The sequence below is a fragment of the Ammospiza nelsoni genome, chromosome 2 (assembly GCF_027579445.1).
Source record: "Ammospiza nelsoni isolate bAmmNel1 chromosome 2, bAmmNel1.pri, whole genome shotgun sequence".
In the NCBI taxonomy this organism is placed as follows: domain Eukaryota; kingdom Metazoa; phylum Chordata; class Aves; order Passeriformes; family Passerellidae; genus Ammospiza; species Ammospiza nelsoni.
This window is the reverse complement of record NC_080634.1, coordinates 4,429,962-4,456,078: the sequence shown is the minus strand read 5'-3', so window position 1 is coordinate 4,456,078 and position 26,117 is coordinate 4,429,962. Positions and strand designations below refer to the sequence as shown.

Below are 26,117 nucleotides of genomic sequence, written 5' to 3'. Positions count from 1 at the left end.
CCGGGCGGGACGGGTCTGTGCCGGCACTCGCGGCTCGCTGCGATCCCGTTCCATGGAGCGAAACCCGCGCCGCGCCCCAGCTGCGGTTTGATGGGATGGGCTCCGCTCTCGGGAGGCAGCGGGACGGGGGTCCTTGTGCCACCCCACGGGTCCCAGAGAGAAGCTGCTCCTGTGGCCGAGGAACAGCGGGGAAACTGAACAGTCCTGAGGGAAACCGATGGAAAAACAACTTTGGTGTGGTTTTGGACTTGACATTTTCCCCCTGGCCCCCGCCTGATCCGGGTGTTTTGCCTTAGGGAACAGGAGGCAGAAGGGGGAATGGGGAAAGACATAATTTGTTACCCCAAAAGGGACGAGCTTATTTCTGTTAATTCCTGAAACACCTGGAAAGATTTGGGTCTGGGAAGCACCTGGGAGCCTCCCTTTGAATCCTGGGTGGAGCCGTGGTTATAAAAGGAGGAAAGGATGGAGGCAGGGGGGGTTCGGGGGGGAGAGGAGCAGCGCTGCCTTGGGGATTTACATCTGGAAGCGGCCACCAGTTTCCTGCTGGGAATCCTGGAAAGAGAACTCGGTGAGAAATGCGAATGCTGCAGCTGGAGCGCTGAGAGGGGAGAGCCTGCAGGGAATGTGTCTGGTGAGTCTCCTCATGCCCCATATCTGATGCTGGGCTGGCACCAGAGCACCTCATTCCCATTGAAACTCTCTTGAAATGCACTTCAATTACAAACTGGACTGCAAAAGGCACGTGGGAAGCTTTGTGTCCCTAAGGGAATGCTCTGGGGCTGTGCAGCCTCTGACCTGCACAAATAACTCCTGCTCCCACAGAAACCTGCTGGCTCTAGGGCAGGAGTGCCAGCAAAGTGGCAGCTCCAGAGCCACCCCAATGAGTGACTGTCCTTGGGGCTCTCGGGGCCGGGAGGAAATGCTGTCCCTGCCCCTCTGGGAAAGCAGGAGCAGGATCAGTGCTGCAGCCGGGTCTGTTCCTGCTCTCTGTCTCCAGGGTGCCCTGGAGGGCTCTGGCTCGGGATAATCTGTGTGTGAGAGCTTCCCGTGCCTGTGCCAAACCCTCTGGGGACAGAACGTGCCCAAAAGCTCCATTAACCCTTTCTCTGTGTGTGAGAGCTTCCCGTGCCCGTGCCAAACCCCTCTGGGGACAGAACGTGCCCAAAAGCTCCATTAACCCTTTCTCTGTGTGTGAGAGCTTCCCGTGCCTGTGCCAAACCCCTCTGGGGACAGAACGTGCCCAAAAGCTCCATTAACCCTTTCTCTCCTGCTGGCAGGGCAGCGTGTGAGCCCAGGCCCTCCTCCCTGGAGCAGGGACAGCTGAGGATGAGCCCCAGGGACTCAGCCATCAGGGCAGGTGAGGATGGGTCTGTTTGTGCTTGGCAATTGCTCTGCTGGTTTAATGTCACACTGCAGGGCTCCTCCAGCCCCTGTGCCCTGCAGCAGCACCCACAGCCCCTGGGCTGGGCAGGGAACAGCTCTGGGAGGGAAATGGATGTGCAGGAAATTTCCAGAGTTTGACAGAAGGCTCACATAGTGTGGATCTGTATGGAAATTCTGAGATAAGAAATGCTGACTTAGAAATGCCACGGAATAGGACAGACATTGCTGAGAGAGAACTGGAGCTAGAAACAAGTTTTAAAGGGTGACTTTGTAAATAAGACTGGATACCTTAGAGAAATAGAACTATGAAAGATGCATTGTAATAAGATTCACAAGGGGTAATTTTAGATGATTTGCTTTAATGCATTTACACAGGGTGTGACAAAAGCTGATAGGCCAAGAAACACAGTGTATTGGAATCTGGAAATGGTTGGCTGCTGATTGTGATGGTGAATTGTAACATCTGTATTGTCTCACCCTTCACATGAGACTGAACATGGAATCCAAGTTTTTAAAATGCCTCTCAGTTGCCCCATGTCTGGGTCAGAAAGGAGCATAATCTGATAAACTGGTGCTTTGTGTGAGGAAGATTTATCAGATTCCTCCCAACCTTCTCTGGGGTGTTTGTGCCAAAGGGGCTCTGACCCCAGAGCCACACAGGGTGTCTGTGCCTGCATAAACGTCAGTGACATTTGCCAAGTCTGGCAGGAAAGCAGAAACATCCTGGGGCTGTTTGGCCAGAGATGGAACATGGAGATGTCTGTGCTGGCAGGCTGTGAGTGCTGCCAGCCTGGGCTCTGTGGTGCCTCTGTCCCTCAGCAGTCAGGGCAAGGGGGGAAGCTGCAGCTGAGGCAGTTTTGGCTGTTTCAGACTGCTTGGGCCAGACCTGGCAGCACTGGAAGAACAGCTTTCCTCCTCCTTTCTGTCCATCCCTGAGCAGAACAGTGAGATGGTGCTGCACTGAGCCCTCTCTTTTGTGGCTGTTGTTTGGTTGGTTTGTTTGGGTTTTTTCTGTTTTTAATGTATTTCTAAGAGGTGCAGTGAGGAGCAAGGTGCTGGTTACATGGTTTCTGACTGACACATGACAGAAATGGGCACAGGTGAGTGCATGTGCTTCCTGGCACATCCAGTGTGCAATCCTGAGTGAGGATTCCCAGCCCCAGCTGCCCGTGGCACAGCTCCTCACTGCTCAGTCACTGTGAACAGCCCCGTCCTTTCCTGGGCACATCCCTGGAGTGGGAGCAGAGTCCCCTGACCCTGCAGGAATTCCCTGCTCCTCTGGAGGGGGTGAGGCCAGAGCTTGGGGGCAAAGGACAACAGCCAAACCAGGCCATTGTGTCCCTATGTGTCCAGGACAGCGTGTTCTCCTTGTTCCCAGCACTGGTGAATCTAAACAAGATTTATTTTTGACAAGATTGCCTGTTCTTCACTTCTCCAGTTCTCCCCCACACCTGGCCCTGCAGCTGTAGCTCACCTTGCCCTGGCTGTGGCTGATAAAATGCCATTTTTGTAGCAGCAATCCATTCTTTTAAAGAGCACAAAGAGTGTACAATGCAGAAGAGACTTTGGGAAATCCATCCAAATAAGGGACTCTGCCTTCCTGCTGTTCCTGTAGCTCTCCTTCCTGCTTTCACCTGGGCTGCCAGGATGGGCAGGGCCCATATTTATCACATGAAAGTGCTGTTACTGAATTTGTCCAGAAGCTCTGATTACAGACACTCATTTTCTGACAGTAAACATTTTCATTTTGCCTTTCCCCTGTTGTTCCCAGGTGCTGCCCAGGCTGTCTCTCTGTTCCCTGGGAGGAAGGGCAGCCCCTGCCTGGCTGCCCAGCCCAGCTGGATGGGACAGGGCTGTGTGGCCTGGCAGGGCAGGAACAGCTGGCTGTGCCCTGGAGTGCCTTGGAACCTTGCCCTGGCAGCTTTGGAGGGGTTTCTCTTTGGGATTGCTTGTGATGCACCCTCCGTTCGTACAAAGCCCAGTGCTGAAGGACTGCCAAGTGAGATGTGAGATAAAAATGGTTCTCTTAAAATGAGGCAAAGAATGCAATATGAAAAATGAGCTTGCTTTTAATGTCTGAAATAGTTAGGAATAGAAATGCTGGCAAAGGGCACTTTTATGTTTGCATTGGTGTCACCTCCCATGGATAAAACCCCACAGTGAGCCATCAGAGCACAAGTGTTTTGGATCCTTTGACTTCCACAGTGGAATTAATTTTCTTTTCCTCTTCTCTTTCAGGCCAGGAAAAATCACCAAACTCCTGCCTCCTTTGCCAAAAGCTTTGGTGTTTGAGCAGCCACAGGCAAGAGGCCCCAGCACAGGCTCTGCCCTGCAGGGCTCAGGCCCTGCCCTGCTGTGGGTGAGTCAGAGGCACACAGGGCTCCTCTTGTCCCCTGTGCTGCATTCCCTGCCTGGGGATGCCACTGCTGCCAGCCCAGCCTGGGGCTGCTCACAGGGGCCAGGGGGAGGGAAGGGACCAGGGTCTGACTCCAAGGGTCACAAGGCTGATTTACTGTTTTATTGTATATATTACATTAAGCTATACTAAAGAATAGAAGAAAGGATCTCATCAGAAAGACAGCTAAGAATAGAATAGCAAAGAATGGTAACAAAGGCTTGTGGGTGGCACAGAGAGTGTGAGCCAGCTGGGTGTGATTGGCCATTAATTAGAAACAAGCACATGAGACCAATCCCAGATGCCCCTGCTGCATCCCACAGCAGCAGATAATCAATGTTTGCATTTTGTCCGTGAGGCCTCTGAGCTTCTCAGGAGGAAAACTCCTAAGGAAAGGATTTTCCATAAAAGATGTCTGTGACACAGCCCCAGCCCTGTGTGCAGGCAGAGACACAGGGACAGCCCTGCCCAGAGCCACCACTGTCAGCAACCAGGGGATGGGGCTGGCTCTGGTGAGAAGGGTTTATTGCTCACACCAACACCAGCCCAGTGCCCTGGCTCTGGTGAGAAGGGTTTATTGCTCACACCAACACCAGCCCCAGTGCCCTGGCTCTGGTGAGAAGGGTTTATTGCTCACACCAACACCAGCCCCAGTGCCCTGGCTCTGGTGAGAAGGGTTTATTGCTCAGGTAAGGATCAGCCTCAGAGGCCAGCAGACTTTACAGAGTAAGTAGTTCCTACAGTTCCAGAGCACTCACAGTTCTTTGTTCCAGGCAATGTAGAACTTTCTAACCCACAGCTGCCACAGGGTTCATTTTGCTTTTCTCACCCATCACCTTTCCTTAACTCTGCTGCACTGTGCTCACTTCTGTCCTGTGGCTCCTCACTTGCACACAGATGCTTCTGTAACAATTCTAAACTCTGACTTTACACAGCCCCACCCTCACATTATCAACCCTGCACCACCTCACCTTTACAGTTCCTCACTCACTCAAGGCATGCTCTTACTCACAGCCACAGAAACATCATTATTTTCTGTATTATTTTTCTGCTAATGCCTGTGTGTTGTATTTTCACATCAATCCAAGCTTCTTCCCAGGCTGCAGATCAAATCTTTTGGTGTCTCTGGAGGATTCTGGTTGTCCAGTCCCCACATCTCCCCTCTCTCTCTGTATTAAGAAATTTTTAATAATAGATTGGTTAAGTATTGGTTGTATATATTAATGTAAATAAGGTGTTATTCTTATTAGTAGTAGTATTATAATAATTAAAATGTATTTAAAATATAAAATTTGGTTATATTTGTTAATTATGGTGTTAAATTTTATTTATTAAATTTTTAGTTAGGTTTTATTATTTATCTTATTTTTGATATTTTTCAAAGCTGTATATTTTTATAAATAGATTTCGAGTTATTAGATAAATTTCTAGAATATATTTCATGAAATTTTTGTGTTTATATTTGTGTCAACAAAAGAAAATTGATTGTTGTTTTGTAAAACTGTGTGTTTAATATTTTTGATATCTGTTTAAAAGCTACTTCATGCAAAGGAAGTAGTGTTGGATTGCTTATTTAGGTAAGATTTTAATTTATTTAATAATTTTAGTGTTGTTGAAGTAATAGGTGGCATAAAAACTGATGTGTTTTTTTAAGTTTCAAGGTTTAAAATTATTTTTATAATTTGATTTGTATTGATGGATAAATGATTTTTTGTTATATATTAGTAATTATCTTTATATTAATGGTTAATAATGTACTTTTTTCATGATATGGATTATTTGTAATTGGTATATGGATTAGGTAAGTAAAGAATATATTTTTTTGAGCAATGATAGATTAATACAAAGTATTTAAACTTGAAACTTTAGTTGAAGTTATGTAAATGTTTGGTTTAGGTTGGTTCATTGGTAAAGTTGTATAACTAAAAGTAAATAAACTAAATAGAGGCATAATATTTGATTGAATTTTATATTTTAAGTTATTATTTAATAAGAAATTGATACTATTGATTTTTATATTTATAAAGAAACTTAAAGTTTATAGTTTTTGGTGAGTATAATACAAGGTGCTAGGTGTAAGTTGGAAATTTTGTGTAATTTGCATTTGTACTTACCTTGTCTAATTTTGTTTTTTTAGTGCTGGAGTGGTCAGTGTGGTTTTTGTGTGATGTGGTTTTACGATTTCATTGAAATTTACCTGGGTTTTTCTACTTGCTGAGATGTAAGTAAACTTTATGTTGTCATATGATCAATAAACTATTGATACATTTTGGTTTATAAAATTGCATACAGATTTGTGACATACTTATTTCAGATATTATTATAATTTTTTTGTTATAAGTATGAAGAAATATTAAAGTAATGTATGCAGTAAAGAAAACACTAAATTAATTAGGAATTATTTAGATTATATACAATTAGTAACATGTGAAATGATATATTTATTAAGTATTAAAATATTGTATATTATTTTAGAGCTTGGAACAGTTGATAAATTTTAAATTAGTGGAAGGTTCCATAATTGTTACAAATAGGTTCAGTTGTGATATTGATAAAGTCAAATGGTTAAGTTAAAATTATTTGAATTTTATTTTTGATGTAGCAAATATTTGGGATTATTAATTATTTTATTTTGGTAGAGCTAGGGTTTGATTATAGTTTAAATTGTAATTGGTGGATGTTACTTAATACATTTTCAGGTAAGGTTTTTAAAAATAGTTATGAGTAACAATTTTAGGATTAAAGATTAATTAAATTATTTAGTAATTGGGCTTTTAAAGTATTTTTAGAATAGAGATGTTTTGAATATAGTAAACTTATTTTTTAAATATTTGAAAGTGGTTACAGACAGGGTTGTGAATTTGGATTTGGATATTGAGAGTGTGAGGGTGCAGGAAATGTAGGAGAGACTGAATACTTAGTATGAAACTTAGAAAAATAAATCAATGTTGTAGTTGGATTTTTTATTAAAGTGTTTTTGTAATAATACCTGAGGAAAGTTATAAGATTAATAGTTTGGAGGAGGTTTTTAATAAAGTCTAATTTTTTTTAACATTGAAAAATATTTAAAATGATGAGATAATATTAGGTTAAATGACAGAGTTAGTGTAGAGATTAGTCAGGGAGTTAACTTGGTTTAAGAGATGTATAAGTAGTTAGAGAATAAAAAAGTGGGATTTGGAAATTATGTGGTTGTGGTGATTATATAAAGAGATGTTAAAGTATGTGAAAGTCAGTTGTAACTATTAAAATAATATTTTATAAATAATGTTTATTATTAAATTAATAATTCTCTATAATTAGTATGTTAGTAGTAAGTGTTTGGAGAAGTTGAGATAGCTTTTTAAAAATATTTATATATTAGGGAAATAAACTAAAAATTTTAAAATAGTATGATATTAATAGTAATTGCTATTTTTTGGTGTTATTTATAAAAGATAAAAACTCGAGATTGTAATGAAGAATAGAATTTTTGATTAAATGGATGATGTAATAAACTGTATTGTTTTACTTATGAAGAGGTGTTGCTTAGTGTTTTATTTTAGTTGCTTTAATTTGACTTGTTTTACTTTTTAAAGACAATTAACTATATACTTTATAGTTTAGATAAATGATTTCTAATACAATCCAGGATAAGTTACATTAAATAAGACTTAGAATTAATTAATTCTGATTGTAAGGAATAACAAAACAAATTTTAATAGATTATTACAGTGATGAAATTGAAGACTATTTAGGCTTAAATGTAGCGAAATTTGATTTTGTTTCATTTTATTAATACTTGAGTTATTGAAGGTTGTTATTTATAAATATTGAAGTTTTGAAAGTGTTGGGGAGAAACTTTAGGTTGTTGGCTTACTATTACTACCTATATCTGTACATGGTGGTTTTATTCATTGGGAGCTATGTTTCTTGGCAAAAGATTTTTATTTATGTTCTATTTAGAATTGTACTAACTTGTATAGTGTTTTTTTTTGTATTTAGGATATTGATTAGATTGTTCTCTATTTTTGGGGGCTTTGAGTAATATTTACATATAGGTTTTTGATACTTGAAGAATTTTTTAATGGTTTTGATTTACAATTTGGAGAGTATTTGGTGTTTGGAGGAAATAAATTTGGAGTTATTTTTGATATGGTTGAGTTGTATTTTTAGTGATAATAAGGTCTACTTTTGGCACATTAGTTTGGTTTTTTTGTTTGGTAGTGGGGAGGGTCTCTTGTCTAAGCCTGAGACTGGTATTAGGATTTTTGTCTAATGTTTTATGAGTCTGCTAAGGAGGAGGTGTTGTTTTAAGTTTTATAAAATCTACTGAGAATCAGTTAAAATCATGGAAGAAACATTATGGTAATTGCAGAGTGTTGTGTTTAAGGAGTTCTAAATCTTTTTTAATAAATTGAAATAAGGTGAGCTCAATCTACTTTTTCTGCCCCCACGAATGGCATGACCTGTGCCCACTGCTCACAATTCACCCAACCAAAATCAAGAGCAAATGTTGGCTGGGCTCTAAGAACCTGAAATAACTTAGAAGCAAAATAAATCACATTTTTCTCCTGCATTTTTTTTTTTTTTTTGTTTCAGATGCTGGACTTACCTCTGTGGACGTGCGCTGAGCTCTCACTGCAGGAACCTGTCAGGCCTCGGTGGCTGTGAGTTCATGTTCTTCTCACTGGGGAGTCGGAATTAATTAATTAATTAATTGCAGAATTAATTGAATTAATGACCCCTTTCCCCTTTTGTGCCCCGCCGTGTGGGACAGGGGCAGAGAGAGCGAGCAGAGGAGCGGCCGGGGCTGGAGAGGGGCAGCAGAAAGGCAGAGGGACCTCCCTGGTGTCCCCAGGGCACTGCGGGGAACAGAAGGGACACCGTGAGGGCAAGGGCAGGTGAGCAGGGGACAGCTTGGGGCAAAACCCGGGGTCACCTGCAGGGAAATGAGTCAGGGGTGTTTTGGAGGGAAGAGCTGAGGGGATGAGTCCGCCCAGCTCGGCCCAAGGGGGAGCAGAGGTGAAGGCCAATCCAAAGCCAGCCCTGCTCAACCCCGGAGTCCCAGAATAAATTCTATGAGCTGCCCAGTGAGGGACTGAAAATACATAAAAACAGACCCAGGAGCAAACCAGAAGGTTCCTGGGAATCCCATTACAGTGTTGTCACAGCCTTTTTAACAGAATTTTTATCTCAACACTGCATTTCTGTGTTGGGATCGTTCATTCTGTGGGCTGTGGGGTTTTTGGGTCTGAGCTCCCTCACGGCAGCCCTGACACCCTCAGGAGCGGGGAGGGAAAGCAGAGTCAGGGCTGCTGGCAGGGCAGGGGGCTCTACCCCAGAGCAGACCCAGCAGCTGCCCCCCAGCCTGGCCAGGAGGGATCTGCTCTGGTTCCTGCAGGGAAGGAATGTTCCCAGCTGAATCAGCCGGCATTGCAGCGGCCTCATGTCCCGATTCAGGTGACATTCCGGCGGCCTCATCTCCCAATCCAGGTGACATTCCAGCGGCCTCATCTCCCAGCACTTCCCCATGCTGCTCCTGCCCCTCCTGCTCCCAGCTCCTGCCCGTTCTGAGGGGAATTTGTCCCACCAGCAGCAGGGGAAGGACACCAGCTGCCACCCTGGAACTTGGATTGTCCCCCTGGGGAATGCTGGCTGCTGGGATTTAGAGCATTCCATGTATTTGGCTGCTAAAATTTCCCAGCCCAGGGGTTTTAGCTGACAGGTCAGCACAGAGACTGTTCTCTATGTGGTGTCTGGATTTGGGGTTTGGTATCAGCTTTGCTAGTTCAGGTGAGTTACACCCACAGCCCCACATTCCCTGATGAGTTCCTGCTGGAATAACATGAGAGCAACTCATGGAGAGTGGAAATTCCCATGCAGAGCTACCACTTTTACACCAGCTGTATTAGGAGCCAGCAGAGGTTCCAGGGAAGCTGAGGATCAGGAGAAGGACAAGTCTATATTCTATAGAACTTGCTGTTTAAAACCCTCATCCCCCAGCTCCACTGATGTCCCTGGGGTCACTTGGCAGAGTTCCCTGGAACCCAGCTGATTTCACCGCCCATCCCTGGAGCTCGGGCTCCAGTGGGTATTTTAAAGCAGGACAAGGCAGTGGCTGGATGCACTCCCAGCCTGTGCTGATGCAGCACACCTCTCCCTGAAGAAGTCCAGCTCCTTTCAGAGCTTCAGCAGCAGCCTCTGCACGTTTTTTCCCCTCAGGAAAGTGATGCACATCCCTGCCTTCAGCACACCTCCAGTGGGACCCACCTGCAAAAGTTCTCCTTCACTTCTGCACTTCAGCTGGCTCCCTGGGAAGTTCCAAACTTCATCCCACTTGAACCTCTGAGTTTGAGGCATCTCCCAGGTATACTGCTTGGGATTCAATATCTGTGAGGAAAGATGGCTTTGGTGTTAGTGCTGCTGAGGAACAATGGCCTCAGGCTGGAAAGGCAAGAGAAGATTTGGGGTGGCTGACACATACCTGGGAGCTGTGTGGGAGTTCTGGGAGGTCAGAAACGGGAACAGCTGTCTGAGCTCCTCTGCAAACGGTCCGTGCCTCCATTCCAGGCAATGCCCGCTGCTCCTTGGGGCCCTTCTGGGCTGTCGGTGGCCGCGGCGCTGCCGGGCCGGGCTCGGTGTCCCCGCGGGGCTGAGGAGCGGCGCCGTGTCCGCCAGGGGGCGCCCCGCGGGACGGGCGGCGGCGCTGAGGGAGCGGCGGGGTCCGGGGGGTCCCGGGGCTGCCACAGGCGATTCCCCTACCTTTCCCGTTTCCAGCCGTGATCCAGGAGCTGCTCCAGGGAAGCGCCGTCATCCTGGCGGCCCAGCACCATCAGAGCCCCGGCTCCCCGCGGCCCGAGAGCCCCGGCGGGACCCCAGCCCCGCACCGGCCGGAGCAGGAGCGGCGGCTCAGTCCCAGCACCCGTCCCGGAGCAGCTCTTCCTACCTGTAGCGATGCCGGTCCGGTCCTGGTCCCGATCCTACCTCGATCATCCGGCCCCGGCGGGATCCCAGTCCCGCACTAGCCGCAGCCGGAGGAGCAGCACCAGGCTCGGTCGCAGCGCCCATACCGGAGCGGCTCTTCCCACCTGCAACGACACCGGTCCCGATCCCAGCCCCAATCCCGCCTCGACCATCCAGCCCCGGCGGGACCCCAGCCTCACACTGGCCGGGACAAGAGCAGCAGCGCCCAGCTCGGTCCCAGCACCCGTCCCGGAGCGGCTCTCCCTACCTGCAGCGATGTTGGTCCGATCCCCGTCTCAGTCGCGCCTCGACCATCCAACACCAGAACCCACACCCTGCCCGCCTCCCACAGCAGACACGGCAGGACCAGGACCCGAGCCCCCAGACCCAGATCCCGATTCCGGTCTCAACCCAGCACCCACACCCTGCCCGCCTCCCACAGCAGACACCGGCAGGACCAGGACCCGAGCCCCCAGACCCAGAGCCCAATCCCGGTCTTACCTGAGCACCTCGGGCCCCACGCAGCACCAGCAGAAACCCCCGATCCGGATCCTCTTGCAGCATCCCGAGCCGAGCATCCCCCGAAGAAAGCGGGACGGACGCGGATTGGCCGGCTTTTATGGGCGGGAGGGGGGGCGGAGAGGAGGTGTGTCCCCGGGGGCGGGGCCGGCACAGGTGGGAGGGGCGGGGTCTGCACAGGTGTGAGCGATCCCAGTGCGCCTGCGCGGGGCGGGGCCTTGGGGGATTTAAGGCGCGGGGAGGGCCCGGCGGAGCCATTTGCTCCTCGGAGGTCGGCGGGGTAGGTTGCTGTCGGTCGGGGCTCTATATCTCTGTTCCTCTATATTTTCTTCTGCATTTCTTTTCGTTTGTGTTTCTGTTTTTCTACACCGCTCCTTTCTCCCCTCCCTTCCTCCCCTCCCCCACCCCCCACACCCACCCCCCCCCCAAACCCCCCCCCTCCCTCTCCCCCCTAGCCCTCCCCTCCCTCCCCCCCCAACGGCCGCCCCCCGCCCCTCCCTCCCATCCCACCTCACTATTCCTTTACTCACCCCTACCCTACTCATCCCTGCCTTACCCTACCCTATTCCTCCATCCTCTCCCTTCACTGCCCACCCTGCCCCGCCCCCTGCCCCGCCCCCTGCCCCGCCCCCTATCCCGCCCCTGCCCCGCCCCCTACCCCCGCCCCCTACCCCGCCCCCTGCCCCGCCCCGCACACCCCGACCGCTCCCCGCCTTCCCCTCACGTACCCCCCCCGCTCCCCTATTCTCGTTCTGTGTTCCTCCCTTTCCTCCTTTCCTCGCAGCCGCGGGGCGCGGGGTGCCGGGCAATAATAAAGCCCAGAGGGCCGGAGCCCGGCGCCCCCGCCCCGCTGGGGTCCCCACACGGGGCCGGAGCCGCTCTGCGGGTCCCCCCATTGCAGTTCCAAGCACCGCCCCACACCGCCGGGGTTCCGGCTGTCCCTACATCACACTGGGGGGGTCCCGGGGTGGGGGGTTACAGCGGCCCCCTCGTTAGGAGGGGGTCGGGGGGGTGGTGGGGGGTTAGGAAGGGCCCCCTCATTAGGAGGGGGTCCTTGGGGGGGGGGGGTAGGTAGGGCCCCCTCCGGAGGAGGGGGGTCCCGGGGGGGGGGGGGCGGGGCGGGCCCCCTCCGGGGGAGGGGGCCCCGGGGGAGGGGGGCGGGGCGGAGGGGGGGCTTTCCCCCCTCCTGGCCCCGCCCCCCTCCCCCGGGCCCCCTCCCCCGGACGGGGTCCCGGCCCGGCCCCCTCCCGGGGACCCCCTCCTCCGGACCGGGGCCCGGGGGGGGAGGGGGGGCGGGGGGGGGAGGGGGGGGCGGGTGGGGTGGGGGGGAAGCAGAGGGGGGCACGTCACTCTGCGCCGTGAAACACATGTGTACACGTGTAAAAAAAAAACACACACGAACGGCCCTCCCCGTCCGGCCCCCCCCCACCCCACCCGCCCCCCTCCCTCCCCCCCGGGCCCCGGTCCGGAGGAGGGGGTCCCCGGGAGGGGGCCGGGCCGGGACCCCCGTCCGGGGGAGGGGGCCCCGGGGGAGGGGGGGCGGGGCCAGGAGGGGGGAAAGCCCCCCCTCCGCCCCGCCCCCCTCCCCCGGGGCCCCCTCCCCCGGAGGGGGCCCGCCCCGCCCCCCCCCCCGGGACCCCCTCCTCCGGAGGGGGCCCTACCTACCCCCCCCCCCCCCCGAAGGACCCCCTCCTAATGAGGGGGCCCTTCCTAACCCCCCACCACCCCCCAAGGACCCCCTCCTAACGAGGGGGCCCTTCCTAACCCCCCCTCAGGACCCCCTCCTAATGAGGGTGTCCCCCACCCCGGGACCCCCGCCAAACAAGGGGGTCCCCAAACCCGACCCCCCCCATCCCGGGACCCCCTCCAAACGAGGGGCCCCCGTGGGATGGGGGAAGCGGAGCCCCGGCGGCGCCCCCTGCGTTCAACCGTGGAACTGCAGGGGGACACCAGCGGGGCTCCAGCGGGGCCGGGGGCGCCGGACTCCGGCCCTCTGGGCTTTATTATTGTCCGGCACCCCCAGCCCCGCGGCTGAGGGGAAAGAAGGAACGGAGAGAACGGGAAGAGAGGAGGGATAGCAGGGAGGAAAGGGAAAGGGAAGGGAAAGGAAAGGCGGTGAAGGGACAGAGGGACAGCGGACAGAGAAGGGAGAGAGGGAATAGAAAGGACAAGGGGGAAGAGGAGGGGAAGGTCTGGGGGACAAAGAAGAATACGGGGAGGAGAAGCAAGAGTAGAGGAGGGGACAGGAGGGGAGGCCGAAAGGGGAGGAGAGGAAAGGGGGAAGAGAGAGGAGAATACAGAGAGGAAAAGGAACGGCAGAGGGGGAGACAGGAGAGCAGGCCGAAAGAGGAGGGAAAAGGAGGAGAGAGGAGGAGAGAAAAGGGGGGAGAGAAAAAAGCAGAGAAAGAAGCGGAATACAAGCAGGAGAAAGGAAAGGTAGAGGGGGGGAACAGGAGAGGAGAAAAAGCTGCGGAGCGGGGACAAGAGCCACCCGTCCGCAGCGTGCTCAGAGTGAGCAAATGGCGGTTAACGAGATTTCCGGATCTTAAAAAACCTCGGCCCCGCCCCGCGCAGCCGCGCTGGGGTCCCGCACACCTGAGCGGGTCCCGCGCCCCAACCACGCACACCTGAGCCGGAGGCGGGACCCGCCCCTGAAGCTCCGCCCCGGCCCCGCCTCACGTAGTCGCGGCCCCGCCTTCACGTAGCTCTGGCCCCGCCCCGGAGCCCCGCCTTCACGTAGCTCTGGCCCCGCCCTGGCTCCGCCTCACGCAACTCTGGCCCCGCCCCCAGCCCCGCCTCACGTAGTCCCGGCCCCGCCTTCACGTAGCTCTGGCCCCGCCCCCGAGCCCCGCCTTCACGTAGCTCTGGCCCCGCCCTGGCTCCGCCTCACGCAACTTTGGCCCCGCCCCCGGCCCCGCCTCACGGAGCCCCGGGCCCGCCCCGAGTCCGCCCCGCCCTACCCGGGATGGGGGCGGGGTCATCGCTCGCGGTCCCGCTCGTGTCCCCCATACCGGCCCGGCCCGTGTCCCCCACACCGGCCTCGCCCATGTCCCTCATACCGACCCGGCCCGTGTCCCCCATACCGGCCCGGCCCGTGTCCCCCACACCGGCCTCGCCCATGTCCCTCATACCGACCCGGCCCGTGTCCCCCAGACCGGCCCCGCCCGTGTCCCCCATACCGGCCCCGCCCGTGTCACCCAGGCCAGTCCCGCCCGTCGCACCGGGCCGAACCGGGGCTGCTCCCGGCGCTGCGCGGAGCCCCGAGCGCTGAGGCGGGGCCGGGATGGGCCGGGGTTCTGGCTCGGCTCCTGTCGCTGTCGGCTGCCGGGGGGTCCCGAGCGGTGCCGCCTCTCCCGCGGCGGGCGCGGTGTGGGGCGGGGATCGGGACCGGGACGGCCGCGGGCGGCGGGAGCTCCAGAACTGAGAGGCTCCACACGGACCGAACCGGGAACCGGCCGGGGCAGGGGGAGCCCCGTGCCGTCCCCAGGACCCCCAGACCCCGCCGCTCCCCCGGTGCCACGGAATCATTTCCCAGTGTAGGCCGAGGATTGCTTATGAGAAAACTCAAAACTCAAGGATACGGGATCTGAGAGGAGGGGAGAGATTCTGGTATAAATTCAGAACACATTGTGAAAAATAAATCTGTGGAACAGCCCGTGTCCTCTCCCAGCCTGGTTTCTGTGTGCTCGTCTGTGATTCCAACTGCTCCGATGGGATTTGCAGCCTGCGGGGCTGTAATGCCTTGCCCGGTGCTAAGCACGACAGGAAACAATGGGAAAACCCTCGGGATCAGGCCGTGGAGCCTCTCAGTCACCGTGTCCCAAAAGGCTGCAGTGCCCAGCGCCTCTGGCTGCAATTTGAGGGGTCCCAGCACAGGCCCCCGGCACAGGGCCCCTTGCTTCCCCAAGTTCCTTTAGCCAGGATGATTTTTGGGCTAGGAGCACCCAAAGCCAGCAGAACTGGCCTTCACCACTTTTTGTGGGACCTCTCCTCTCTCTTCCTCACCAAATTCCCACTGTCAAAAGCCATCCCCTCAGTCTCTGCAAGGAATTGGGCTTGGATTTCCCAATCCAGCAGGGCAGAAATGCTGCTGTCCTTATTGTATATCCTAATTGCAGTAGTTGCTTAAGAAATTATTGAAAGGACTTAAAGGAATGAAGAGAAAATAAAGAAGAGCTACCAGCTCCAACTAAGGGATTCTCAAACCCTTTATCAATAATGTGCTTTAATTAACCAACTCAAACAAACTCATTCACACCACATCGATACAGTATGACTCTTTTTAATGCAGTTACAGATTAATATTGCAGAATGTAAAAACCTTTATAAAGCCAGAAACTCTTTTAAGAGATAGACAGTGCACAGCTGCAGAGAGTCTTGGGATTCAGGAGAGAAATCCCCAAGTTTTCAGTCTTTAGCATCTTCCACTCTGTGGTCACTGACAGCAAAAGTGGCTTCAGCCTCAGGAAGGCACGGGGAGTCAGGGGTTTCACAGATCCTGGTGTCACCTCAGCCTTTCAGCAGGTACAGTCTGTAGGGAGAGAGAACAAACGGGTCAGAATGGACAGCCTAATTCCAGAAAATCATCCCAATCCATACAGCACTGGGCAGAGCTGTAAGAACTTGCCAAAGGTTCATTTCCCTGAGGACTGAGGGCTCCGAGCTAAAGGCACAGGCTGGACCTGCCATGGACAGACTACGGGAAGCCCAGAAGGAAAAGCTACTGGGCCAATTCCATCAAACATTCCAAAATCAGGCTCCTCAGCAGCAATACCAAAAACCACTCTGGGGCAGAGCAGCAGAAAAAGCCACCTCTGCACTTCCCAGAGATATAACAGGAGAGCCCTCCGTGCAATCCTGGGGCTGGCACACAAACATTCTGTACTCACCTTTCAATGGAGTCAATAGTGAAACAGAACAAATCTCTCTTGGAGTCCAGGCTCCTTGAGGTGCACCTGTAGATGCTGCCGAGGGTCTTTGAGCAGCCACAGCAGAATAAGGTTTCTACTAAGCTGTGAGAAATAACATTGATTCAGGAGAAAAGGAGGCAGCTCGCCCCATCCCTTTCCTTAAAAAAACCCCAATAAACAAAAACCAAAAAAAACCCCAAACAATCATGCATTATCATTTTTTCAGGCATTCATTCTTGCTTTACACGGTGTAAATTATGAGCACTCATCTTTCAGCCTGAATTTGCAGCAGCTCCTCAGGCTGACTGACCTCAGCAAGCCCAGATCAGAATCACTAAAGATCAGAATCACTAAAGATCAGAATCATTAAATTGTGGAAGGGACCTCAAAGCCCATCCCATCCCACCCCTGCCATGGCAGGGACACTGCCACTGTCCCAGCTGCTCCCAGCCCCAGTGCCCAGCCTGGCCTTGGGCACTGCCAGGGATCCAGGGCAGCCACAGCTGTGCCAGGGCCTGCCCACCCTCACAGGTAAAACTTATTCTGACACTGAATCTAAACCTGCCCTCCTTCATGCTGAGGCCATTCCCCTTGTCCAGCCCTGCCTGTCCCTGGGAGGAATCCCTGTCCCTCAGGCCACACAGCACACCCCACACAAATGAGAGTTCCAGGCCCACACTGGCACTGCGGGCCCGGCACCGGGGCTGTCCCGGGATCCCCGCCCGCCGCGGGGCTGTGTGAGCAGCAAAGGCTGGGTGTGCGGTGTGAGGGACAGGGACAGGCTCTGGTGTCCGTGTGAGGCACAGGGACAGGCTCTGTGTCCGTGTGAGGCACAGGGACAGGCTCTGGTGTCCGTGTGAGGCACAGGACAGGCTCTGGTGTCTGTGTGAGGCACAGGGACAGGCTCTGGTGTCTGTGTGAGGCACAGGGACAGGCTCTGGTGTCCGTGTGCGGCACAGGACAGGCTCTGGTGTCCATGTGAGGCACAGGACAGGCTGTGGTGTCCGTGTGAGGCACAGGGACAGGCTGTGCTGTATGGCACAGGGACCAGTTTTGTGTACCCTGTAAGAGATAATGTGTCACCGAAGCCTGGCCTGACACACAAAGGGTCTCCAGGCCTGCCTGCAGCTGGAGCTGACAGCTGTGGGCGCAGCTCTGTCACCCACAGCCCTGGGCTGCTGAAACAGCTTGGACACAATACACTGCATTTTGGAGAGCTGCCTGGGGCCCTGCATCCCTTATTGCAGCTCTTGCAGCACTCATCAGTGAGATTTGCCAAAACCCTTCCTGCCTTTCCCTCAGTGCCCGCTCTGGACATGCATGTGCTCCTTTCTGTGCCTGCCCCTGGCCCCCATGTCCCCTCTCCTGTGTCCTGGCAGCCTCAGGTGCCCCGTGCACCTCCAGGTGCCAGCAGCACCCAGGGGAGCTGGGCCCAAACTGGGGGCACCAAACTGGGCCAGGCACCCCCAGCCCCTCCGGCCACGAGCTGGAGCTGGGCAGTGCCAGGGTCCCAGACAATTCCCCACCTGCCAGGAAATGCCACAGCTTTGTCCCAGAAAGGAGAGAGTCCTGCAGCTTTAGCCCAGTAAAGGGAGAGGCACTGGGGAACGTGCCCAAGGGGTTTTTCCTTCTTCTTTTCTTTCTCTCCCTCTCTCTCCTGGTTTTTTCTCTCATTCTCTCTCCCATTTTTTTCTCTTTCTCTCTTTCTCTCCCTCCCTCCCTCTCTGTCCCTTCCTGTCTCCCTCTTCTATTTTTTCTCTCTTTCTGTCTCTCTCTCCCATTTTTTCCTCTCTCTCCCATTTGATTCTCTTTCCCTCTCTCCCTCCATCTCCCTCAGTTTTTTTCTTTTCCCCTCCCTTCTTCTCTCTCCTCTCCTATTTTATTCTTTCTCTTTCTCTTTCTCTCTTCCCCCTCCTGGTTTTTTTTTCTCTCTCTCCCTCCCTTCCTCTCTCCCTCTCCCTTTTTTTTCTCTCTTTCTCTCCCTCCTTCCCTCATTTTTTTCTCTCTTTTTCTCTCTCTCCCTCATTCTCTCCCTCTCTTTCTCTCTCTCTCCCGTTTTTCTTTCTCTCTCTTGTTCTCTCTCTTTTTCTTCCTTCCTTTCTCTTTCTCTCCCTCTCTCCGTTTCTCTCAGGGCTGCAGCCTCGTTTAATCCCAAACTCGCAAACCACCTGCCCCATTTCCCCCCTGACTCCTCTCAGGTGCCCTGAATTGCCAGAGGTGATGAGCCCGGCAGCACCAGGGACAGGCAGGGCAATGCTGCTGCATCTGGACTTTCCAAAGGCTGCTGGGGGCAGGAATCACCTCCAGAGCCCAGCAAACACTGCCTCACACACTGGCACATCCAGTGGGGTCCAGCAAGAGCTGCCAACACAAACTCCATGTGTGGAGGCCAAGGATGCCTGTGACTGAGTGCCTCCTGCAGGGCCAGGCTGCCCTGAGCCTTTTGGGACACCCAAAATCCCCCATGGGGGATCAGGCACAGCCTGCACTCCCTGATCCTCCAGGTCTTTTCCAGCCTGAATGGTTCTGGGGTTCCAAGAGGTTCCTGGGGAGCAGAGGCACGGTGCAGGTGCCCAGATGTGAGTGCTGCTGCCCCAGGATGGCTCCAGCAGCTTTCACTGCACTCCCCAGCTTTGTGCACGTCTCTTGAACAGCCAAGGGCAGGGATGGTCCTGCACCCATCAGGAGATGGAGTTTGTGGGGCAGGGGATGTGTGCAGGGCCATGAAGCGCTGCCTGTGCAGGGATGGTCCTGCACCCATCAGGAAATGGAGTTTGTGGAACAAGGGATGTGTGCAGGGCCATGAAGCGCTGCCTGTGCAGGGATGGGCCTGCACCCATCAGGAAATGGAGTTTGTGGAACAAGGGATGTGTGCAGGGCCATGAAGCGCTGCCTGCCCAGCCCTGCCTCAGGGATTTCCTCTGCTGGGCTCCCCACAGCCAGCAGGGTTTGTGTGACACCCAGAACATGTTTGCGCGTTTGGAAACCCTCCCCTGGCAGCAGGAAGCACTCAGGGATCCCGTGGCAAACTGGCTGAGCTCTGTGCCCCACTGCCTTCACGTGGCACTGCAGGCCAGTGCCATTCACACACACAGGGCCCAAACATCCCTGCAGCCCTGGGATGGCACAGAGCCACAGGGATGGCAGGGCTGGCACAGAAATGCTCTGGCTGTTCCCTACACCCCGAGGAGGATGATGGTCAGGGGTTACTGCAGCCCCTGCAAAGGTCCTTGCTGTCACCAGCTGATCTTTAAGGTGACAAGTGTCAGCCCCAGTTGGAGTTACCCTGGGGCAGCTGCCAGGAGCCCTGGGGATGTTGGGCTGCTTGTGAGGACAGAGCCCTGCAGCCCTGGAGATGTTTGTGAGGGGATGAACACTGCCCTGCAGCCCTGGAGATGTTTGTGAGGGGATGGACACTGCCCTGCAGCCCTGGAGATGTTTGGTTGGGGTAGACCTGGAAATTCAGGGGCATTCCTGATATCCTCATGTTCCTCCCAGAGTTCATTTCTGTTGGAACACATTGGCAATGTGTCCATCACACTCCACCTCTAAGAAAGATAGCAAAACTGTGAGCAAAGATGGAAATGTTTAGCTTTAAAAGGTTAAATGTGGTGCATGAAGCTGGAAAGCTCGCCTTTGAAGGAATGTGAATATAATCCCCCCACCCCCTGAGCTTTGTTATGGGTTTTCTTTTGTTGTATTTAGGGTGTGGAGATGCCCAGCAGGGATCAGGGTTTAGTGCTCTGGGCACAGACAGAGCAAAAAGACAACATTGCTTGCTGTGTGAAATGCCAGCCAGAGGGGCTGAAAATCAGGTATAAATCCAAGGAACCCAGACAGGGAAAGCAGCTTGGCACAGCAGAATTAAGCTTCCCTATCATGTCCTGGACATAAATCCCTTAGAGGTGGGGGGTGCAGAATGAAGTTTTGTGCCTCTGAAACAACTATTCCTGCTTAGGGTGGATGTTTCCCAATTAAAACATTGGTGGGTGCAGGTTTTTCCCAGTGAAACCAGTGACTGGAGGAGCCAGACCTTTTCCAGGGTGGGCAGGGATTAGGTTCAGGTACTTTGTAGCACTCTCCCACAGGTGACTTGCCCAGCCTGTGACAATGACATCAGGTGTAGGGGATGGAGAGGGGATGGCAGGGGACATCCAGCTCTGTTTGGTGGTGGCTGGGTTTTGAAAGGCTGAAATGTAGAGCTGAGCTCCAAACTGGAGGCAGAGCATGTTCAGAACAGGATGTAAATGAGAGCAGCGTCTTTAATTTAATAGGATCAGAGGGATGCCCTGTGCTGGCATTGCTCAGCACCTCAGCAAATTTCCAATGCAAAAGGCTTTAATCCAAAATTTTAGACCAGAAGTTAAAAGTGAAAATAAAAAAAGTAAAAAATGAAAAAAAAAAAATAGAGGAGAATGCAGTCTGGGGAATGCTGATGTACATCACATTCCACACCCAAAGCCACCAGAGAAACAGTCCTGAGCAGTTTCTTCTTGTTTTGGAACTGCTCTGTCCTTTTAAGCTGAAATCCAGTGGCATTTTGAAACCCTGAAGTTTGGGCTTAGTGTCTAAGAGTTGGGGGCAAAAGTGGCCAACTCAACCAAGTGAAAAGAATATGTTGATAATGACAGTGTGAATTTTGGTGCTCTAACTTGTTTTTTTCATTTGTAAAGTTCATCAGCAGGAAAATCTGTCTGATTGCCCTGACAGAACAAAAGCTTCCTGGTAAAAGCTGCATGTGCTGTTCCCACAGGGAACTTTGCCCAAGAAAACCCCTTTTCCCTCAGATGCTGCCATCCCTGGAATAAACAAAGAATAATATTTATCCTCTACCTTCCCCCAGCACCAATTTCAAGTGAAAGTAACCCAAAAGCCTGTAGCTGGAATCTATATCTTCAAGAAAACTGAACAATCTTCAGTATTCTCTTGAGTGAGTTTTGATGAGTGTGGTGCAGTTACTTTAATACTTCATTGATTTTTAATACGCAATCTCACGTAACAGCCACACACTCAATATACTTATCCCCCTTTTTTGGCCATTGGAAAAGAAGTATTTTACAGGAATGTGCTCAACATCTGCTGAAAACTATTATTTATTTTGTTTAAAAAGAATCCAACCAGCAAAATGTTTCTCCTGAAAAGTTTTATACAGTTAAAATATACATGCTTTAGCAATTTACATTCAAGGTCTCTTAAGTACAAAAGCCTGCTTTACTTTGTTATGTAACACTGAGACACCAAGTATGATTAAGTCATTCTTCACTTAAAAAACTACAACTTTTTACACAGGCTTGTAAAATTTCATATGGAAAGTCACATGCAGAACACTTGATGTACTGACTTATATGGAAAAAAGCTTAACAAGTGCTTCAGTTGAAAAAATATATACATACATTTGAGGATCTTACTCAAACAGCAGATTTATGATAATTTTAGAATGTAAAATAGTAAGTGCAAGTAGATTTTTCTTTTTTAAATAGTACTATATAGAACTCCATTTCATACAAAAATAGACATCCATATATTTTATTTCTGTGGCAAACTTCAGAGTTATGTCTTTGTTTGGGGATGATCCTGTTTGAGTGCCCAGCAGGCATAGCTTTTGGAATCTCAAATATCTGTCTTCAGCTAACCTGAACTCTTTAAATAGTCCTAGAAATACATACCCTGAATGTACAAATGCTGGAAAAAAATATATTTTCAATGAAGATTAATTTAGTGCTGCTGCTGAAGCCAGGGAGCTCAGGGACTTCTCTTCCCCATCAGGAGTTCACAGCCTTCCAAGGGGCTGTGGCTGAGCCAGGAAGAAACTTTTCAAGCACCACCTGCAGTCAGTGAGGTCTGGCTCTGCTGGAGCAATGGCTGTGGCTGCACAGTGTGGAAATGGAGGAGAGCCCTGGCACTCCAAGCTCTGCCCATCAGTTGTCCTTGGTGCCACCACGGTGCCCCTGATGTCCCCAAGCCGCTCTGGCACCGTGAAGCCAGCCCTGGAGTGCAGCTGCTGGCACCTTTGGCAACACATGCCAAGGTGAGCTGGTTTTGGTGCTGCTAAAAGCAGAGCAGACAAAGGCTTACCAGTGTCACTTAGGGGGTGAAAGGCCCCTGTATTGCCTCATCTCACATGCTGAGCTGGAATTCCAGCTCAAATGAACTTTTTGAACAAAACTAATTGCATTTTGATGAGAGACGTGATTCAGGATCACTTGGAGCCTGAACAGTTTCACTTGGGACACAAAAGCCCAACTCAAGTTCCTTGAAGCTCACCAGTGCATTCACTGCTCAGTGAGCTTCCAGCAGGGTGAGAGGAAGGCCAAGACAGCATTTCTGAAGAGCCCTTCCCCTCTTATCTCCTGCACTTCCCATGCTGCAGATCCTCTGCCTGCTGTTTTGCATTTACCTTTCATACTTCAGAGGAAGAGGAATGGTGACTTTCACAGGAGCAGCCCCTGCAGAATCAGCTTTCCTGCATTGGATCAACCTCCCATCTTCCAGATTTGTGCAAAATTCAGTTCTTTTAGGAGCCGGTGCTTGGCACGAAGGAAAATAGAGAGGAGTTGCTGCTTATGGTTCCAGTGGTGTGTGACTTCAGTAGTTGGGTTCTTTTTTCCCCTCTACTTGTTGGTAGCCCACCAAAAAGTCCATCTGTGGGGTGGATTTTACTCACAATATTTCAATATCCCATTTCTGTGAAGGTCTGTTTTCTATTGGCTGATTCATAATGATGTGATTCTTGTCATAGTAATTTCCTCCTTAAAAACAAAAGAAAGTCATGAAGGAAAAGCTTTTGAAAGAAATACTCATAAAAATGATACACAAGCTTTGAGAAGTGTGACTAAGTTGGAAAATCAGCTGAAAAATAGGAATTCCATGAGGTAGGGGGCCAGTTTCTGCAACTGAGCAATGACAATTTTAACCAGCCTTCTTTTTTCAACTCCTTTTCCCTTTCTGAGCTGTTTTGTGGTTGATTTTCCTTCACCACTTTGTCTTCTGTAACTTGCACTCCTTGCCATCGGCACTCCTTAACTCCCCAAAGCACAACAATTCATCTGATCAAAATAAACCTCTGGAATCCAAAGAGAAAGTTCCTCCCTGCCCTGCTGTTTCTCGTCCCACTGTCAAGCAACTGGGCAGGAAATGTAGGATTCAGTTTCTGACCTTAAGTACAAAGGGGAAAAAAAAAGCTGGACTATGGAAGTTAACCTTAATCAAAAAACACACTTAAAACCTGTGAGCTTCAGAGTTTTTGTTTTAAAATACCTTTAATATCAAGCACCAGTTGCTCGCTGAGGTATGAACTGATGGTTCCATCCTCATTGAGTCTCCACTTTTGCCTGTCCCTCCCATGTTCTGTCCACAGGGCAACTTTGGCTCCAGGCAGGTCTCTGCCCCCAATGACATCCAGACAGGTATTGTTGGCCTAAGAAACAAGGAGAGCAGTGAGATCCAGGCCACAGAGCCTCACTTTTGTGCCCGACTTCTCTCAGGCACGGAGCATATGGCAGCACATCATGGGAAGCAAGCCAAGCACAGATTATTCAACACCCGACCAGCTGCTCGATCAAAGGTGGTGATCTTTGTCACTTCATTTTGTAATGTTAAACCATCAGCTTTTTAAAAAAAATTAATGACAGACCATGAAGAAGGGCAGCATTAGCAGAGAAGCACTGTGAAGCTCACCTTGGACTTGAGGAGGCCGCGGCAGTAGAGCCAGAGCTGGGCGTCGCTGCGGCCGCGCGGGGCCGCGCACACCGAGGCCGCCCGCACGTCCGCCAGGCTCCCAGCCACGCTCAGGTACTTGCCCTGCGCCCTGTTCCTCACCCGCAGGTACACTGCTGGCTGCAGGGGGTGAGGGAAGACATTTACGCACAGGGATCAAGCAAACTGATGTGAGAGGGCCTCCCCTGCACCATCCTCCCTCCATCTATGTTCAGTCTTTGTTCTCCGTTGAGGACGTTCAGTGATTTTTTGGTTGGAAACAAACGAGCATGTGAAGCACAGTAAGTGGTTTTTCACATGCAGATGGGCAGCTATAAACAGCAATGGCAGATAGGTCTTTTCTCAAAGAATGTAATTATGGCTATAGAACTAATTCCTGTGATCTGCAAATATGCCCAGTTCAGCACATTTCACTCGTTCCAAGGGCAGTAAAGGGGCTGTACTCCACAAGCTTTTAATTCTTGGGACACAAAACTTGCTGAGTTACATATCCAGCAACTTCAGCCCTCACTGACTGGAATAAATGGCAGAGAAATGCACCATTGTTTTTGAACATACATAGAAAACAGGGCACTGACCTGGTATCCCTGTTTATTGGTTTACTCCAAAAATAAAGATGATTTTGCAGGGCTACTGCAGGGTTTGAGCTTTTGCTCTGTTATTCACTGATTTCAGTGCAAATAAAGAGCAGGAAGTTACAAAGAGCAGCTCTGTTGGAACCCTAACTCCAGCACAGGTTTTTTTCCGGGAGCTTTACATCTCCTTTTTTTTTTCCATATTAAAACAAACCCTGAGCTATAGACAATAAAGCCTCTCTCCCACCAAGCAGCCGTAAACAAAACCTGTATCAGTACAATGTTTAGTTACTTTTTGTGGTTTAGAGACCTGAATCTTTGAATGAGAATGAAATTGGAATTACCTGGGGTGAGACACAGAAGGAAAACCTGATGGGAACTGCATGAGCTTTGCCTCTTTTGGAAATCCAGGCTACAGCACAATAAAATTTGCTCTTGTTTCCATTTACGTTAATTATGAAACAAGCCAGTGTGGAATTGATTTCCTCATGATATTGTTATATGGCAAAAATGTAAAAATAGAGCATCCACAGAACATGCAATTCAGAAAAACAACACTTGGCACCAAGAAACTGGAAATTATTTCCCTTTAGGAACCTAACACACATCTCAGTAACTGCTACAAGAGGCATTTTCTGGTTCAGCAATCTTCAGTGGGTCCTTCTGGCTGTCACCATTAGGCCTGATTTAAGGAGTACAACACACCCCAATGTGCTGAGACCTGTGCACAAACCCCTGTCCATAAAAACCCGTTTTCCTCCCTCAGTCTTACAGTACCTGCTTCACAGGACGAAGGGAGCCAATCACTTTCCAGCCACTGTGTTCACTCCAGTTTGAAATCTCCCTGGGCTCCAGCAGAATCTGCTTGCCTAAAAAATTGCATCCCTCGTAGGCAATCCACCTGGATACACAAAACAGAATGTGAAAGGGCACTTGCTATCCACAGCAAAGCTAAGCTGGGCTCTTGGAAGCCCCCAAAGCTCTCCACAGTGAGCCTCTCTTTGTGTGCTGCAAAATGCCATCCATTTCAGTGGGATAACTGCCTTCTGTTGAAATTCAGACCTGTTTTCTGTCTCCCTAAAATTTATAAACTACACTTCCCATCTCCCCTTTCCCCCTCCATTTTTTTCCCCCACAAAAAGGAGAACCTCTGCATGAGTCCAGATGAGAATAATGCTGATTTCAGCACGCCTGTGTTAGGAAACTAGGGAGCCACACTTACAGCTTTGCATTATTTATGAGAGGATCTCATCTCATGTTTTTGTTAGCTTTTCATACAGTTCCACTTGTCTGAAAACACATTACAGGTATTCACTCCAAGCCCCACACCCTGCTGCAGCAGATTTTCCTGTCATGAACACACCATGGATGTGGCTGAGTCCCGTAACACCCAGTTAAAGCAGTGGCTCATACAGACCCCTTGTTATCTGGGCATCTGCTCAGTAAATGCTGCTCACAAAGGCAGCCTCAGGAGCACAGATCCCTTCTGTTTGTACCAACAGCACATTGCTGTGTGGACAGTGACTCCTGAATGCCTGACTCATTAACTGCTCTGAGCACAAAGCAAGTGCTGGTTTCCCAGGTTACCTGCAGTACAGGTCAGCTGCCAGGAGCATGAGGGATGGCTGTGCTCTGAGTCAGTGAGAAACACCCACAGCCTCACAGCACCTG

At 50.8% G+C, this 26,117-nt stretch overlaps 2 protein-coding genes across 5 annotated transcripts in view; both read right to left on the bottom strand.

Moving 5' to 3' along the window:
- Positions 1-4,394: 4,394 nt before the first annotated feature.
- On the bottom strand, positions 4,395-10,842 carry LOC132070007 (myosin IC heavy chain-like). Its single transcript, XM_059466562.1, has 5 exons — positions 10,710-10,842; positions 10,248-10,578; positions 10,034-10,153; positions 8,376-8,450; positions 4,395-4,950 (listed from the first exon to the last, which is right to left on the bottom strand). Exons 1-4 carry the CDS (start codon positions 10,829-10,831, stop codon positions 8,448-8,450), a joined length of 576 nt encoding a protein of 191 aa, XP_059322545.1. The 5' UTR covers positions 10,832-10,842; the 3' UTR covers positions 4,395-4,950; positions 8,376-8,447.
- Positions 10,843-15,511: 4,669 nt separating this feature from the next.
- Positions 15,512-26,117, bottom strand: part of CRYBG3 (crystallin beta-gamma domain containing 3) — an 87,034-nt gene continuing 76,428 nt past the window's right edge. The window contains exons 19-24 of one of the 4 annotated variants that reach the window (XR_009420522.1): positions 25,224-25,347; positions 23,833-23,991; positions 23,413-23,572; positions 22,553-22,904; positions 16,135-16,257; positions 15,512-15,776 (exon numbers count right to left, since the gene is read on the bottom strand). Coding sequence is in view for 2 of the 4 variants with exons in the window: in XM_059493739.1 (XP_059349722.1) it covers positions 22,816-22,904; positions 23,413-23,572; positions 23,833-23,991; positions 25,224-25,347 (532 nt within the window). In the remaining 2 variants the exon portion in view is untranslated. Of the gene's footprint in view, positions 15,777-16,134; positions 16,258-21,219; positions 22,905-23,412; positions 23,573-23,832; positions 23,992-25,223; positions 25,348-26,117 lie in introns of those variants that run through there. The other 3 variants (XR_009420523.1, XM_059493739.1, XM_059493740.1) reach the window with 3 other exon arrangements.

Coding starts and splice junctions, on each gene's coding strand:
- LOC132070007 (XM_059466562.1), bottom strand. CDS start 10,831: ATGGGCGCTGCGACCGAGCCTGGTGCTGCTCCTCCGGCTGCGGCTAGT. Junction 10,579..10,709: donor CCGGACCGGCATCGCTACAG/GTAGGAAGAGCT, acceptor CTGGGCCGCCAG/GATGACGGCGCTTCCCTGGA. Junction 10,154..10,247: donor AACTCCCACACAGCTCCCAG/GTATGTGTCAGC, acceptor CTTTCCTCACAG/ATATTGAATCCCAAGCAGTA.